Source organism: Anomaloglossus baeobatrachus, chromosome 1 (assembly GCF_048569485.1).
Source record: "Anomaloglossus baeobatrachus isolate aAnoBae1 chromosome 1, aAnoBae1.hap1, whole genome shotgun sequence".
In the NCBI taxonomy this organism is placed as follows: Eukaryota; Metazoa; Chordata; class Amphibia; order Anura; family Aromobatidae; genus Anomaloglossus; species Anomaloglossus baeobatrachus.
Window position 1 is genome coordinate 972,332,925 of NC_134353.1, and position 18,017 is coordinate 972,350,941.

Sequence of the window (18,017 nt, forward strand, 5' to 3'; positions counted from 1 at the left end):
ACTGAATAATGCTCCCACAGTAGTCACCATACTGTATGATGGCCTCCACACTGTGTATTGGCCTTCACCCTGTATGATGCCCCATTCATGTCTACCTTCTGTACTGCAGAGCATGCTACGCTTATTGATAGAGTGAAGAGTGGTGAATGCTACGGGTGGGCCCTCTGAGCGGCCCGGAGCAACTGCCCCACGTGACCCAACATTACTGGAGTAATTAACCTCCTTCAGAACAGCTGCCCCTCTCATCTCCTGGACAGACAGAAATAAACTTTTTATACTATACTATAATTAACTTTCATAAACAATAAAACATTTACAAGAAAATGGAGAATTCTCTGGAAAGACAACACAGAGATGAAGCAGCAACCCTGGAAGCCCGGTACAAAGGTCCATCTTCTTGTTTCAAGCATAAACTCACAAAACATTTACTAGACCAATTTAATCTGTTCAGAATTTTATTATGGATTTTTTTAACTTTCTAATGCGGAATAAGACGTTCAGGAAAGCAGCGAGGAATGAAGGAGCGGTACACATGGGATGCAAGGGCAGCCCTGCAAGAAGACATGAGTGGAAATGCAAAGGGCTGCGGCTGAAGAAAGACTCCCATTTCTTGTAGCACAAGGGTAATAAATCTTTCCACAGCTTGGAGAATCTTTACAGAGTGATTCCTTTATCTCATATAGTCCCATATTTGGGAAAGAGTGGGAGGAATCTCTCGACATGGAGGGTCGCTGACCGGCCTGCTGAGACCTAGAAACCACCCATCAGGTCTAGATCAGAGGGAAATATACAATATATTCCGCAGACCAGAAAAGCCACAGGCAAGCTAGAGGAAATGTCATGACTCATGTCCACATAGATTATATATGTCCATAAGCGATGCAGTAGATGTATTGGGGAAAAATGTGGAAAGTTGGGAGATGCTGAATATAAAAATATTCACCCATTTCCCACAACTTATCTATCAGGTCTTTATGTATCAGCCTTTGCTGAAATCCAGATGGGTGATATCCTCGGTTCCACATTCATCCACCACAGTGACATGGAGAAATCAGATCAGCGTGACATGATCGGCAATATATAGGCAATGTGGAGGACCTTCGCGAACCCAGCGTCAATCACTGCTCCTGATGATTCTCTCCAATCATCCCCATCTTCTCGCCCATACAGCGCAGAGCCTCCGGACTGGCGGTGGCCACCATGGTCCTCATCTCACAGATCCAGGGCAGCGGGATACTACACCTCTCCGGGGACAGCAGAGGACTCGCCTTCACACATATCTGAGGACTCTTCGTTTCAAAATCTCTCCTGTGTAAAGAGAGAAAAATATAAAGAGAAAAAAATGACAAGAAGAAGAAGTGTCCACAGTGATGAGGACCTGGGATTGCCTATTACTAACAGTTATATGGACAGACAGCTAGTCATTTCCATGGACAGCTGAGGACAGGTGGTCAATCGAGGACAGGCGGTCAGTAACTTCCATGGCGAACAGAGCACAGGCAGTCAGTCTCTTCCATGAACAGCCAAGGACAGGCAATCAGTCACTACCATGGACAGCTGAGGACAGGTGGTCAATCGAGGACAGGCAATCAGTCACTACCATGGACAGCTGAGCAAGCCGGTCAATTACTTCCATGGACAGCTAAGTACAGGCGGTCAGTCGAGGACAGGCGGTCAGTCACTTCCATGGCGAACCGAGCACAGGCAATCAGTCTCTTCCATGGACAGCTGAGGACAGGTGGTCAGTCGGAGACAAGCGGTCAGTCACTTCCATGGTGAGCCGAGTACAAGCAATCAGTCTCTTCCATGGACAGCCGAGGACAGGTGGTCAGCCTCTTCGATAGCGAGCTGAGTACAGGCAGTCAGTCTCTTCCATTGACAGCCAAGGACAGGCGGTCAGTCTCTTCCATTGACAGCCAAGGACAGGCGGTCAGTCTCTTCCATTGACAGCCAGGGACAGGCGGTCAGTCTCTTCCATGAACAGCTGGGAACAAGCGGTCAGTCACTTCCATGGACAGCCAGGGAAAGGAGGTCAGTCACTTTCATGGACAGTCGAGGACAGTCAGTCACTTCCATGAACAGCTGGGGACAGGCAATCAGTCACTTTCATGGACAGCTCGAGACAGGCATTCAGTCACTTCCATGGACAGTTGAGGACAGTCACTTCCATGGACAGCTGAGGACAGCTGGTCAGTCACTTCCATGGACAGCCAGGAACAAAATAAACACATACAGCTGCACTCTAGAATGCCAACAATGAATAAGTGAACTCTGCTATTGCATTACTGCTATAGGAATATTTGAGAAAAGAGATACTTGCCTTTTGTATTGGCCAATGCATGTGAGCCCGATAACCAACTGCAATGTGAGGTCTTTTCTCAAATATTCCTATAGCAGTAATGCAATACCAGAGTTCCCTTATTCACTGTTAGCATTCTAGAGTGCAGCTGTGTGTGTTTTGTAGTTATATTTTGTTTTCAACTAGCACCTGTTCACACCCGTTGGATGTCCAGATTAGTCTTTTTGATATATTTGTAGCCAGGAACAAACAGTCACTTCCATGGACAGCTGAGTACAGGCAGTCAGTCACTTCAATGGACAGCCGGTCAGTCACTTCCATGGACAGCCGAGGATAGGCAATCACTCACTTCCATGGACAGCCGGTCAGTCACTTCCATGGACAGCCGAGGACAGGCAATCACTCACTTCCATGGACAGCCGGTCAGTCACTTCCATGGACAGTTGGGGACAGGCAGTCAGTCACTTCTATGGACAGCTGAGAAGAAGCAGTCACTTTCATGGACAGTCAGAAACAGTCAGTCAGTTACTTCCATGGACAGCCAAGGACAGGAAGTCACTTATTTCCATGGACAGCTGGAGAAAGGTGGTTAGTCTCTTCCATTGACAGCCCGGAACAGGCAATTACTCACTTCCATGGACAACCAGGGACAGTCAGTCAGTCACTTCTATGGACAGCTAGAGACAGTCAGTTAGTCACTTGCATGGACAGTCAGAGACTGGCAGTCAATAATTTCCATGGACAGCCAGGGACAGGCAGTCCCTGCCATGGACAGTCAAGGACAGGCAGTCAGTCACTTCCATGGAGAGCCAGGGACAGTCAGTCAGTCACTTCCATGGAAAGCTGGATACAGGCAGTCAGTCACTTCTATCCACAGCCAGGAAAAGGCAGTCAGTCAATTCCATGGACAACCAAGGACAGATCAGTCACTGCCATGGACAGTCAAGGGCAGGCAGTCAATCACTTTCATGGAGAGCCAGGGACAGTCAGTCAATCACTTCCATGGAAAGCTTGATACAGGCAGTCAGTCACTTCCATGGAAAGCTTGATACAGGCAGTCAGTCACTTCCATGGACAGCCAGGGACAGGCAATCAGTCAGTTCCATGGACAGCCAGGGACAGGCAGTCAGTCACTTCTATGGACAGTCAGGGACAGGCAGTCAGTCACATTTATGGACAGCCAGGGACAGCCGGTCAGTCACTTCTATGCACAGCCAGGGACAGGCAGTTAGTCACTTCCATAGACAGTTGGAGAGAGGAAGTCAGTTACTAATACTCTCATGGGCAGTTAAACATAACAGGAAACTAAGGTGACCACTGTCCTAGGCCAAGCTGCAGAGGCCTCTCTAATGTGCCAGACTGACACACTCCTCAATGTGGAAATTACTGCACTAAGCAGGAAACACCTTGACATGATGGAAATCATCAGATGAAGACACTAATGATCTGTAAAATGGTGAAAAATGGAAACTCACCAGCCTCGGCTGCTATCACTGAGGTTATTAATGGCATCTGAGGAAGGTTCTGCTGCTGAATACACTTGTACAAATCATCAAGATCCGCTGCTGGCAGCTCCTGTGTAATTTCTAACCAATGTCATCCCTAATGTGGTTGATTGAGAGAATTCCAGATACAATGCAGCCATGGGAGACAAGTCTGGAGACTCTGCATCCATGGGAGACAAGTCTAGAGACATTGCAGCCACGGGAGACAAGTCTGGAGACTCTGCATCCACGGGAGACAAGTCTGGAGACATTACAGCCACGGGAGACAAGTCTGGAGACTCTGCATCCATGGGAGACAAGTCTGGAGACATTACAGCCACGGGAGACAAGTCTGGAGACTCTGCAACCATGGGAGACAAGTGTGGAGACTCTTCAGCCATGGCAGAAAAGTCTGGAGACTGTGAAGCCATGGGAGACAAGTCTGGAGACTCTGCAGCCATGGGAGACAAGTCTGGACACTCTGCAGCCATGGGAGACAAGTCTGGACACTCTGCAGCCATGGGAGACAAGTCTGGAGTCTCTGCAGCCATGGGAGACAAGTCTGGAGACTCTTCAGCCATGGGAGACAAGTCTGGAGACTCTGCAGCCATGGGAGACAAGTCTGGAGACTCTTCAGCCATGGGAGACAAGTCTGGAGACTGTGCAGCCATGGGAGACAAGTCTGGAGACTCTGCAGCCATGGGAGACAAGTCTGGAGACTCTGCAGCCATGGGAGACAAGTCTGGAGACTCTGCAGCCATGGGAGACAAGTCTGGAGACTCTGCAGCCATGGGAGACAAGTCTGGAGACTCTGCAGCCATGGGAGACAAGTCTGGAGACTCTGCAGCCACGGGAGAAAAGTCCAGAGACTGTGCAGCCACGGGAGAAAAGTCCGGAGACTCTGCAGCCACGGAAGACAAGTCTGGAGACTCTGCAGCCATGGAAGACAGGTCTGGAGACTCTGTAGCCATGGGAGACAAGTCTGGAGACTCTGCAGCCATAAGACACATGTCTGGACACTCTGTAGCTATGGGACACAAGTCTGGAGACTCTGCAGCCACAGGAGACAAGTCTGGAGAATTTGCAGCCATGGGACACAAGTCTGGAGACTCTGCAGCCATGGGAGACAAGTCTGGAGACTCTGCAGCCATGGGAGACAAGTCTGGAGACTCTGCAGCCATGGGAGACAAGTCTGGAGACTCTGCAGCCATGGGAGCAGGTTTGGGCCTTGCAGGCTGCTAACAGTAGTACAAGGAAATTGCAGCCTGGGGGTGCCATGTGGAAAATGGCTCCTGGGACATTTTGATGAAATAGCTGCACCACTGATTGCGTATTTTCTCATGAAGGCATATTTATGGCATTGCCTATTGAATTTCCAGACTAATCTCCATCTATTATGGCAGCAAAGACCAAAGCCGCACTCCTGACTGAGGAGGACAGCCGTCCACTCCAGCCTCCATTGCCATTTTGTTCTCTACCATGATGGCCTGTGAGAGCCTATTAACCTATTATTCTCTTTTTTCCCCCACTGATCTTCATCCCCCTATCTGTACAGTTTATTCTCCCACTGGTCCCACAACCAAATCAATGTAATGCCAAGGTGTTATTGCCCCTGGAGTGAAGACTAGAGGGGTCCTCCAGCATCATTCCAGCATCATTCCAGGTGTAGAACTGGTGTGACGTTCCCTCAGGGAGGCATCCTATGATCTCCATCATCCACCACTTCTTTTGTGGTCATTTCCTTCTTGAGGACCATATGTTGTATAGATACACAGATATGGCACCAGGAGCGGTCAGGTAGAGGTTTTTCTCTATGGCACAGGCCTAAAATGACTTATTGGCTGCAGTCACGCACGTCTTCAGAGGTCACTCACTTGATGTTCCTGTCCGGCCACTCCCAGGAGCCGTTTTTATTGTGTAGCCCGATCCAGTAACTGCCACCACTCCTCCTAATCAGCTCCTAAAACCAAGATATGAGCAAGGGTTAAAGGGATTGTCCAGCTTCTCAGACTGAGCGCTGTGCACATAGAGCTTTAGGGTATGTGCCCACGCTGCAGACATTTTCTGCACCCAAAAATGCATGTGTTTGGTGAATTTTTTTGATTAATTCAATGATCAATAATTGACGCTGCTTCTTTTTTCTGCATCAAAAGCTGCAAGGTAAAAAGAAGCAACATGTGCACAGAGCTTTAGAATTCACATAGACTTTGCTGGAATAAGGATAGACATGCACATGTGTTCAGCAAACTACACGATAAACTGCATCAAAAATGCATCAAAAACTGCACCGTGCGCACAGGGCCTTATACTGCTTTGCTTCTATTGAGCAATTTCAGGACCTCAGCTTGCCACCAGTGAATGACTGCACTCTTCCATTTACAGGCAGCACCTGTTCTCAGCAGAGAGGTTGATACAATTGTGTCCAGTGTGGGCAACGCTCTGTGAGCGGACCAATGACGGATACATGGTAACAAACTATCAGAGATGTGTGCAGCTCACAGAGCGTTGTCCACACTGGAGAGAGTTGTACCAAACCCTCAGCTGACATTGCGCCTCTCGGGCTCAGGATGACGACGTCTGGCTGTGCAAGCCGTCCTATTCACTGACCGCAAGGGGAAGTCTTCAAAATGGTTCCAGCAGCGACATGCTGGCACTGATCCTACAACTGGGCCTTTCTGGGGTAATGAACCCTTCATGGTGCTCCGCAGCGAGAGTCCCACAAGCACCGAAAAAGCAGAATCAATGTGGCGCTCACCAGCCGAGACATTTGTATTCACTGACCCGTCCTCTGGCCCTGAGGAGTCTAAGGACTAGAGTTGAGCGCGGTTCGTGGTTCGCGGTTTTCCAGTTCTAGGCTCGAGTGATTTTGGGGCATGTTCTAGATCGAACTAGAACTCGAGCTTTTTGCAAAAGCTCGATAGTTCTAGAAACGTTCGAGAACGGTTCTAGCAGCCAAAAAACAGCTAAATCTTAGCTTGGTTTCTGCTGTAATAGTGTAAGTCACTCTGTGAATCACACTATTATGACATTTCAGTGTATAGTGTGCGTGAACAGCGCATTCAGATCACTGCTGTTTCTATAATGGCGATCGCCATTTTTTTTTTTTTTTCTTGTCTTCCTTCCCTAAGCGCGCGCGTGTAGTGGGGCGGGCCAGCATGTCAGCCAATCCCAGACACACACACAGCTAAGTGGACTTTGAGCCAGAGAAGCAACGGCATGTGTGATAGGATGTCCATGTCACATGTCCCTGCATTATAAAACCGGACATTTTCTTCCAGGACGCCATTATCTGCCTTCTGCGTCTTTGGTGTCAGACATCACTGTCGCAGTTCCGTCCTTTGTCCTATCGCTGATACAGCTGTATGCGCTCCATACACAGCGCTGGACAGCTTAGGGAGAGCACTTTATAGCAGTCCTTTTAAGGGCTCAAACCGGCAGGGTCAGAGCCATAAGTGACAGGTCCTGCAAACAGCAACAGCGTCTGTGTAGCCAAGGTCAGGGATTTCCTCGCTGCATTTCACCATTAGGAGGGAATAGAAAGGCAGGCTTCCATTCCTCTACCCAGAGCCCCACAACCCTGCCACTGTACCCTCCTGTCCTCTGCACACTCCAACTCATTATAAGTAAGCCATTATACTAGCAAACACTCAGTGTACCTAGTGGCATCCTAAACGTGGCTATTGGACTTTGCTATAGTCCCACTAGTGCCAAGACATTTGCAGAGCGCATCTGCCTGCATTGCACACTCCAACTCATTATAACTAAGCCATTATACTAGCAAACACTCAGTGTACCTAGTGGCATCCTATACGTGGCTATTGGACTTTGCTATAGTCCCACTAGTGCCAAGACATTTGCAGCACGTCTGCCTGCATTGCACACTCCAACTCATTATAACTAAGCCATTATACTAGCAAACACTCAATGTACCTAGTGGCATCCTATACGTGGCTATTGGACTTTGCTATAGTCCCACTAGTGCCAAGACATTTGCAGCGCGCATCTGCCTGCGTTGCACACTCCAACTAATTATAACTAAGCCATTATACTAGCAAACACTCAGTGTACCTAGTGGCATCCTATACGTGGCTATTGGACTTTGCTATAGTCCCACTAGTGCCAAGACATTTGCAGCGCGCATCTGCCTGCGTTGCACACTCCAACTAATTATAACTAAGCCATTATACTAGCAAACACTCAGTGTACCTAGTGGCATCCTATACGTGGCTATTGGACTTTGCTATAGTCCCACTAGTGCCAAGACATTTGCAGCGCGCATCTCCCTGCGTTGCACACTCCAACTAATTATAAGTAAGCCATTATACTAGCAAACACTCAGTGTACCTAGTGGCATCCTATACGTGGCTATTGGACTTTGCTATAGTCCCACTAGTGCCAAGATATTTGCAGCACCTCTGCCTGCATTGCACACTCCAACTAATTATAACTAAGCCATTATACTAGCACACACTCAGTGTACCTAGTGGCATCCTATACGTGGCTATTGGACTTTGCTATAGTCCCACTAGTGCCAAGACATTTGCAGCACGTCTGCCTGCGTTGCACACTCCAACTAATTATAACTAAGCCATTATACTAGCAAACACTCAGTGTACCTAGTGGCATCCTATACGTGGCTATTGGACTTTGCTATAGTCCCACTAGTGCCAAGACATTTGCAGCACGTCTGCCTGCGTTGCACACTCCAACTAATTATAACTAAGCCATTATACTAGCAAACACTCAGTGTACCTAGTGGCATCCTATACGTGGCTATTGGACTTTGCTATAGTCCCACTAGTGCCAAGACATTTGCAGCGCGCATCTGCCTGCGTTGCACACTCCAACTAATTATAACTAAGCCATTATACTAGCAAACACTCAGTGTACCTAGTGGCATCCTATACGTGGCTATTGGACTTTGCTATAGTCCCACCAGTGCCAAGACATTTGCAGCACGTCTGCCTGCGTTGCACACTCCAACTAATTATAACTAAGCCATTATACTAGCAAACACTCAGTGTACCTAGTGGCATCCTATACGTGGCTATTGGACTTTGCTATAGTCCCACCAGTGCCAAGACATTTGCAGCACGTCTGCCTGCGTTGCACACTCCAACTAATTATAACTAAGCCATTATACTAGCAAACACTCAGTGTACCTAGTGGCATCCTATACGTGGCTATTGGACTTTGCTATAGTCCCACTAGTGCCAAGACATTTGCAGCACGTCTGCCTGCGTTGCACACTCCAACTAATTATAACTAAGCCATTATACTAGCAAACACTCAGTGTACCTAGTGGCATCCTATACGTGGCTATTGGACTTTGCTATAGTCCCACTAGTGCCAAGACATTTGCAGCACGTCTGCCTGCGTTGCACACTCCAACTAATTATAACTAAGCCATTATACTAGCAAACACTCAGTGTACCTAGTGGCATCCTATACGTGGCTATTGGACTTTGCTATAGTCCCACCAGTGCCAAGACATTTGCAGCACGTCTGCCTGCGTTGCACACTCCAACTAATTATAACTAAGCCATTATACTAGCAAACACTCAGTGTACCTAGTGGCATCCTATACGTGGCTATTGGACTTTGCTATAGTCCCACTAGTGCCAAGACATTTGCAGCGCGCATCTGCCTGCGTTGCACACTCCAACTAATTATAACTAAGCCATTATACTAGCAAACACTCAGTGTACCTAGTGGCATCCTATACGTGGCTATTGGACTTTGCTATAGTCCCACTAGTGCCAAGACATTTGCAGCGCGCATCTGCCTGCGTTGCACACTCCAACTCATTATAACTAAGCCATTATACTAGCAAACACTCAGTGTACCTAGTGGCATCCTATACGTGGCTATTGGACTTTGCTATAGTCCCACTAGTGCCAAGACATTTGCAGCACGTCTGCCTGCGTTGCACACTCCAACTAATTATAACTAAGCCATTATACTAGCAAACACTCAGTGTACCTAGTGGCATCCTATACGTGGCTAATGGACTTTGCTATAGTCCCACTAGTGCCAAGACATTTGCAGCACGTCTGCCTGCGTTGCACACTCCAACTAATTATAACTAAGCCATTATACTAGCAAACACTCAGTGTACCTAGTGGCATCCTATACGTGGCTATTGGACTTTGCTATAGTCCCACTAGTGCCAAGACATTTGCAGCGCGCATCTGCCTGCATTGCACACTCCAACTAATTATAACTAAGCCATTATACTAGCAAACACTCAGTGTACCTAGTGGCATCCTATACGTGGCTATTGGACTTTGCTATAGTCCCACCAGTGCCAAGACATTTGCAGCACGTCTGCCTGCGTTGCACACTCCAACTAATTATAACTAAGCCATTATACTAGCAAACACTCAGTGTACCTAGTGGCATCCTATACGTGGCTATTGGACTTTGCTATAGTCCCACTAGTGCCAAGACATTTGCAGCACGTCTGCCTGCGTTGCACACTCCAACTAATTATAACTAAGCCATTATACTAGCAAACACTCAGTGTACCTAGTGGCATCCTATACGTGGCTATTGGACTTTGCTATAGTCCCACTAGTGCCAAGACATTTGCAGCGCGCATCTGCCTGCGTTGCACACTCCAACTAATTATAACTAAGCCATTATACTAGCAAACACTCAGTGTACCTAGTGGCATCCTATACGTGGCTATTGGACTTTGCTATAGTCCCACTAGTGCCAAGACATTTGCAGCGCGCATCTGCCTGCGTTGCACACTCCAACTAATTATAACTAAGCCATTATACTAGCAAACACTCAGTGTACCTAGTGGCATCCTATACGTGGCTATTGGACTTTGCTATAGTCCCACTAGTGCCAAGACATTTGCAGCACGTCTGCCTGCGTTGCACACTCCAACTCATTATAACTAAGCCATTATACTAGCAAACACTCAGTGTACCTAGTGGCATCCTATACGTGGCTATTGGACTTTGCTATAGTCCCACCAGTGCCAAGACATTTGCAGCACGTCTGCCTGCGTTGCACACTCCAACTAATTATAACTAAGCCATTATACTAGCAAACACTCAGTGTACCTAGTGGCATCCTATACGTGGCTATTGGACTTTGCTATAGTCCCACTAGTGCCAAGACATTTGCAGCACGTCTGCCTGCGTTGCACACTCCAACTAATTATAACTAAGCCATTATACTAGCAAACACTCAGTGTACCTAGTGGCATCCTATACGTGGCTATTGGACTTTGCTATAGTCCCACCAGTGCCAAGACATTTGCAGCACGTCTGCCTGCGTTGCACACTCCAACTAATTATAACTAAGCCATTATACTAGCAAACACTCAGTGTACCTAGTGGCATCCTATACGTGGCTATTGGACTTTGCTATAGTCCCACTAGTGCCAAGACATTTGCAGCGCGCATCTGCCTGCGTTGCACACTCCAACTAATTATAACTAAGCCATTATACTAGCAAACACTCAGTGTACCTAGTGGCATCCTATACGTGGCTATTGGACTTTGCTATAGTCCCACTAGTGCCAAGACATTTGCAGCGCGCATCTGCCTGCGTTGCACACTCCAACTCATTATAACTAAGCCATTATACTAGCAAACACTCAGTGTACCTAGTGGCATCCTATACGTGGCTATTGGACTTTGCTATAGTCCCACTAGTGCCAAGACATTTGCAGCACGTCTGCCTGCGTTGCACACTCCAACTAATTATAACTAAGCCATTATACTAGCAAACACTCAGTGTACCTAGTGGCATCCTATACGTGGCTAATGGACTTTGCTATAGTCCCACTAGTGCCAAGACATTTGCAGCACGTCTGCCTGCGTTGCACACTCCAACTCATTATAACTAAGCCATTATACTAGCAAACACTCAGTGTACCTAGTGGCATCCTATACGTGGCTATTGGACTTTGCTATAGTCCCACCAGTGCCAAGACATTTGCAGCACGTCTGCCTGCGTTGCACACTCCAACTAATTATAACTAAGCCATTATACTAGCAAACACTCAGTGTACCTAGTGGCATCCTATACGTGGCTATTGGACTTTGCTATAGTCCCACTAGTGCCAAGACATTTGCAGCACGTCTGCCTGCGTTGCACACTCCAACTAATTATAACTAAGCCATTATACTAGCAAACACTCAGTGTACCTAGTGGCATCCTATACGTGGCTATTGGACTTTGCTATAGTCCCACCAGTGCCAAGACATTTGCAGCACGTCTGCCTGCGTTGCACACTCCAACTAATTATAACTAAGCCATTATACTAGCAAACACTCAGTGTACCTAGTGGCATCCTATACGTGGCTATTGGACTTTGCTATAGTCCCACTAGTGCAAAGACATTTGCAGCGCGCATCTGCCTGCGTTGCACACTCCAACTAATTATAACTAAGCCATTATACTAGCAAACACTCAGTGTACCTAGTGGCATCCTATACGTGGCTATTGGACTTTGCTATAGTCCCACTAGTGCCAAGACATTTGCAGCGCGCATCTGCCTGCGTTGCACACTCCAACTCATTATAACTAAGCCATTATACTAGCAAACACTCAGTGTACCTAGTGGCATCCTATACGTGGCTATTGGACTTTGCTGTTTGGCACTGGGAGGATCAGTTCTGATATAGTCCTGGTATGGTGCAGAGCTTGCTCCACATGCTGGGACCTGGGCTGGTCTCTATCCACAAGCGCCTTTTTTGCAACATAGAAGCGGTTATATACAGGTTACAGGTATGTGTGCTCTATTATGGTTCTGCTTTTAACTTTATCTAGGAGGCCGCATGGCACATGAAATACAGAATGTAGAGTAGGACCCCCCTATTGAGATTTGCCGTGACGTTGGCAGGGGTGGCTCAAAAAATTGATCAATTATTTGCTAAAAATCTCATTTTTTTTATTGTAGTACAGTTGGAATAAATCTGTGAATTTTCACTTTTTATATGATGCATGCCAATTTCAGATCGTGCTGGCTCCCCTCTCAAACACTCAGTGTACCTAGTGGCATCCTATACGTGGCTATTGGACTTTGCTATAGTCCCAATAGTGCCAAGACATTTGCAGCGCGCATCTGCCTGCGTTGCACACTCCAACTAATTATAACTAAGCCATTATACTAGCAAACACTCAGTGTACCTAGTGGCATCCTAAACGTGGCTATTGGACTTTGCTATAGTCCCAATAGTGCCAAGACATTTGCAGCACGTCTGCCTGCGTTGCACACTCCAACTAATTATAACTAAGCCATTATACTAGCAAACACTCAGTGTACCTAGTGGCATCCTATACGTGGCTATTGGACTTTGCTATAGTCCCACTAGTGCCAAGACATTTGCAGCACGTCTGCCTGCGTTGCACACTCCAACTAATTATAACTAAGCCATTATACTAGCAAACACTCAGTGTACCTAGTGGCATCCTATACGTGGCTATTGGACTTTGCTATAGTCCCACTAGTGCCAAGACATTTGCAGCGCGCATCTGCCTGCGTTGCACACTCCAACTAATTATAACTAAGCCATTATACTAGCAAACACTCAGTGTACCTAGTGGCATCCTATACGTGGCTATTGGACTTTGCTATAGTCCCACTAGTGCCAAGACATTTGCAGCGCGCATCTCCCTGCGTTGCACACTCCAACTAATTATAACTAAGCCATTATACTAGCAAACACTCAGTGTACCTAGTGGCATCCTATACGTGGCTATTGGACTTTGCTATAGTCCCACTAGTGCCAAGACATTTGCAGCGCGCATCTGCCTGCATTGCACACTCCAACTAATTATAACTAAGCCATAATACTAGCAAACACTCAGTGTACCTAGTGGCATCCTATACGTGGCTATTGGACTTTGCTATAGTCCCACTAGTGCCAAGACATTTGCAGCGCGTCTGCCTGCGTTGCACACTCCAACTAATTATAACTAAGCCATTATACTAGCAAACACTCAGTGTACCTAGTGGCATCCTATACGTGGCTATTGGACTTTGCTATAGTCCCACTAGTGCCAAGACATTTGCAGCACGATCTGCCTGCGTTGCACACTCCAACTAATTATAACTAAGCCATTATACTAGCAAACACTCAGTGTACCTAGTGGCATCCTATACGTGGCTATTGGACTTTGCTATAGTCCCACTAGTGCCAAGACATTTGCAGCGCGCATCTGCCTGCGTTGCACACTCCAACTAATTATAACTAAGCCATTATACTAGCAAACACTCAGTGTACCTAGTGGCATCCTATACGTGGCTATTGGACTTTGCTATAGTCCCACTAGTGCCAAGACATTTGCAGCGCGCATCTGCCTGCGTTGCACACTCCAACTAATTATAACTAAGCCATTATACTAGCAAACACTCAGTGTACCTAGTGGCATCCTATACGTGGCTATTGGACTTTGCTATAGTCCCACTAGTGCCAAGACATTTGCAGCACGTCTGCCTGCGTTGCACACTCCAACTAATTATAACTAAGCCATTATACTAGCAAACACTCAGTGTACCTAGTGGCATCCTATACGTGGCTATTGGACTTTGCTATAGTCCCACTAGTGCCAAGACATTTGCAGCACGGTCTGCCTGCGTTGCACACTCCAACTAATTATAACTAAGCCATTATACTAGCAAACACTCAGTGTACCTAGTGGCATCCTATACGTGGCTATTGGACTTTGCTATAGTCCCACTAGTGCCAAGACATTTGCAGCACGTCTGCCTGCGTTGCACACTCCAACTAATTATAACTAAGCCATTATACTAGCAAACACTCAGTGTACCTAGTGGCATCCTATACGTGGCTATTGGACTTTGCTATAGTCCCACTAGTGCCAAGACATTTGCAGCACGTCTGCCTGCGTTGCACACTCCAACTAATTATAACTAAGCCATTATACTAGCAAACACTCAGTGTACCTAGTGGCATCCTATACGTGGCTATTGGACTTTGCTATAGTCCCACTAGTGCCAAGACATTTGCAGCGCGCATCTGCCTGCGTTGCACACTCCAACTAATTATAACTAAGCCATTATACTAGCAAACACTCAGTGTACCTAGTGGCATCCTATACGTGGCTATTGGACTTTGCTATAGTCCCACTAGTGCCAAGACATTTGCAGCGCGCATCTGCCTGCGTTGCACACTCCAACTAATTATAACTAAGCCATTATACTAGCAAACACTCAGTGTACCTAGTGGCATCCTATACGTGGCTATTGGACTTTGCTATAGTCCCACTAGTGCCAAGACATTTGCAGCACATCTGCCTGCGTTGCACACTCCAACTAATTATAACTAAGCCATTATACTAGCAAACACTCAGTGTACCTAGTGGCATCCTATACGTGGCTATTGGACTTCTATAGTCCCACCAGTGCCAAGACATTTGCAGCACGTCTGCCTGCGTTGCACACTCCAACTAATTATAACTAAGCCATTATACTAGCAAACACTCAGTGTACCTAGTGGCATCCTATACGTGGCTATTGGACTTTGCTATAGTCCCACTAGTGCCAAGACATTTGCAGCACGTCTGCCTGCGTTGCACACTCCAACTAATTATAACTAAGCCATTATACTAGCAAACACTCAGTGTACCTAGTGGCATCCTATACGTGGCTATTGGACTTTGCTATAGTCCCACTAGTGCCAAGACATTTGCAGCACGTCTGCCTGCGTTGCACACTCCAACTAATTATAACTAAGCCATTATACTAGCAAACACTCAGTGTACCTAGTGGCATCCTATACGTGGCTATTGGACTTTGCTATAGTCCCACTAGTGCCAAGACATTTGCAGCGCGCATCTGCCTGCGTTGCACACTCCAACTAATTATAACTAAGCCATTATACTAGCAAACACTCAGTGTACCTAGTGGCATCCTATACGTGGCTATTGGACTTTGCTATAGTCCCACTAGTGCCAAGACATTTGCAGCGCGCATCTGCCTGCGTTGCACACTCCAACTAATTATAACTAAGCCATTATACTAGCAAACACTCAGTGTACCTAGTGGCATCCTATACGTGGCTATTGGACTTTGCTATAGTCCCACTAGTGCCAAGACATTTGCAGCACGTCTGCCTGCGTTGCACACTCCAACTCATTATAACTAAGCCATTATACTAGCAAACACTCAGTGTACCTAGTGGCATCCTATACGTGGCTATTGGACTTTGCTATAGTCCCACCAGTGCCAAGACATTTGCAGCACGTCTGCCTGCGTTGCACACTCCAACTAATTATAACTAAGCCATTATACTAGCAAACACTCAGTGTACCTAGTGGCATCCTATACGTGGCTATTGGACTTTGCTATAGTCCCACTAGTGCCAAGACATTTGCAGCACGTCTGCCTGCGTTGCACACTCCAACTAATTATAACTAAGCCATTATACTAGCAAACACTCAGTGTACCTAGTGGCATCCTATACGTGGCTATTGGACTTTGCTATAGTCCCACCAGTGCCAAGACATTTGCAGCACGTCTGCCTGCGTTGCACACTCCAACTAATTATAACTAAGCCATTATACTAGCAAACACTCAGTGTACCTAGTGGCATCCTATACGTGGCTATTGGACTTTGCTATAGTCCCACTAGTGCCAAGACATTTGCAGCGCGCATCTGCCTGCGTTGCACACTCCAACTAATTATAACTAAGCCATTATACTAGCAAACACTCAGTGTACCTAGTGGCATCCTATACGTGGCTATTGGACTTTGCTATAGTCCCACTAGTGCCAAGACATTTGCAGCGCGCATCTGCCTGCGTTGCACACTCCAACTCATTATAACTAAGCCATTATACTAGCAAACACTCAGTGTACCTAGTGGCATCCTATACGTGGCTATTGGACTTTGCTATAGTCCCACTAGTGCCAAGACATTTGCAGCACGTCTGCCTGCGTTGCACACTCCAACTAATTATAACTAAGCCATTATACTAGCAAACACTCAGTGTACCTAGTGGCATCCTATACGTGGCTAATGGACTTTGCTATAGTCCCACTAGTGCCAAGACATTTGCAGCACGTCTGCCTGCGTTGCACACTCCAACTAATTATAACTAAGCCATTATACTAGCAAACACTCAGTGTACCTAGTGGCATCCTATACGTGGCTATTGGACTTTGCTATAGTCCCACTAGTGCCAAGACATTTGCAGCGCGCATCTGCCTGCGTTGCACACTCCAACTAATTATAACTAAGCCATTATACTAGCAAACACTCAGTGTACCTAGTGGCATCCTATACGTGGCTATTGGACTTTGCTATAGTCCCACTAGTGCCAAGACATTTGCAGCACGTCTGCCTGCGTTGCACACTCCAACTCATTATAACTAAGCCATTATACTAGCAAACACTCAGTGTACCTAGTGGCATCCTATACGTGGCTATTGGACTTTGCTATAGTCCCACCTAGTGCCAAGACATTTGCAGCACGTCTGCCTGCGTTGCACACTCCAACTAATTATAACTAAGCCATTATACTAGCAAACACTCAGTGTACCTAGTGGCATCCTATACGTGGCTATTGGACTTTGCTATAGTCCCACTAGTGCCAAGACATTTGCAGCACGTCTGCCTGCGTTGCACACTCCAACTAATTATAACTAAGCCATTATACTAGCAAACACTCAGTGTACCTAGTGGCATCCTATACGTGGCTATTGGACTTTGCTATAGTCCCACCAGTGCCAAGACATTTGCAGCACGTCTGCCTGCGTTGCACACTCCAACTAATTATAACTAAGCCATTATACTAGCAAACACTCAGTGTACCTAGTGGCATCCTATACGTGGCTATTGGACTTTGCTATAGTCCCACTAGTGCAAAGACATTTGCAGCGCGCATCTGCCTGCGTTGCACACTCCAACTAATTATAACTAAGCCATTATACTAGCAAACACTCAGTGTACCTAGTGGCATCCTATACGTGGCTATTGGACTTTGCTATAGTCTCACTAGTGCCAAGACATTTGCAGCGCGCATCTGCCTGCGTTGCACACTCCAACTCATTATAACTAAGCCATTATACTAGCAAACACTCAGTGTACCTAGTGGCATCCTATACGTGGCTATTGGACTTTGCTATAGTCCCACTAGTGCCAAGACATTTGCAGCACGTCTGCCTGCATTGCACACTCCAACTCATTATAACTAAGCCATTATACTAGCAAACACTCAATGTACCTAGTGGCATCCTATACGTG

The 18,017-nt window shown here is 46.7% G+C and overlaps 1 protein-coding gene across 2 annotated transcripts in view; it reads right to left on the bottom strand.

Annotated features, from left to right (window-relative positions):
* Window positions 1-453: 453 nt before the first annotated feature.
* The window catches only part of LOC142302968 (uncharacterized), a 324,150-nt gene continuing 306,586 nt past the window's right edge, over window positions 454-18,017 (bottom strand). For both annotated transcript variants that reach the window (XM_075344072.1, XM_075344079.1), the window contains 2 exons: window positions 5,658-5,743; window positions 454-1,308 (listed from right to left, as the gene is read on the bottom strand). In XM_075344072.1, coding sequence (XP_075200187.1) covers window positions 1,119-1,308; window positions 5,658-5,743 — 276 coding nt within the window. In that variant the 3' untranslated portion in view covers window positions 454-1,118. The remainder of the gene's footprint in view (window positions 1,309-5,657; window positions 5,744-18,017) is intronic.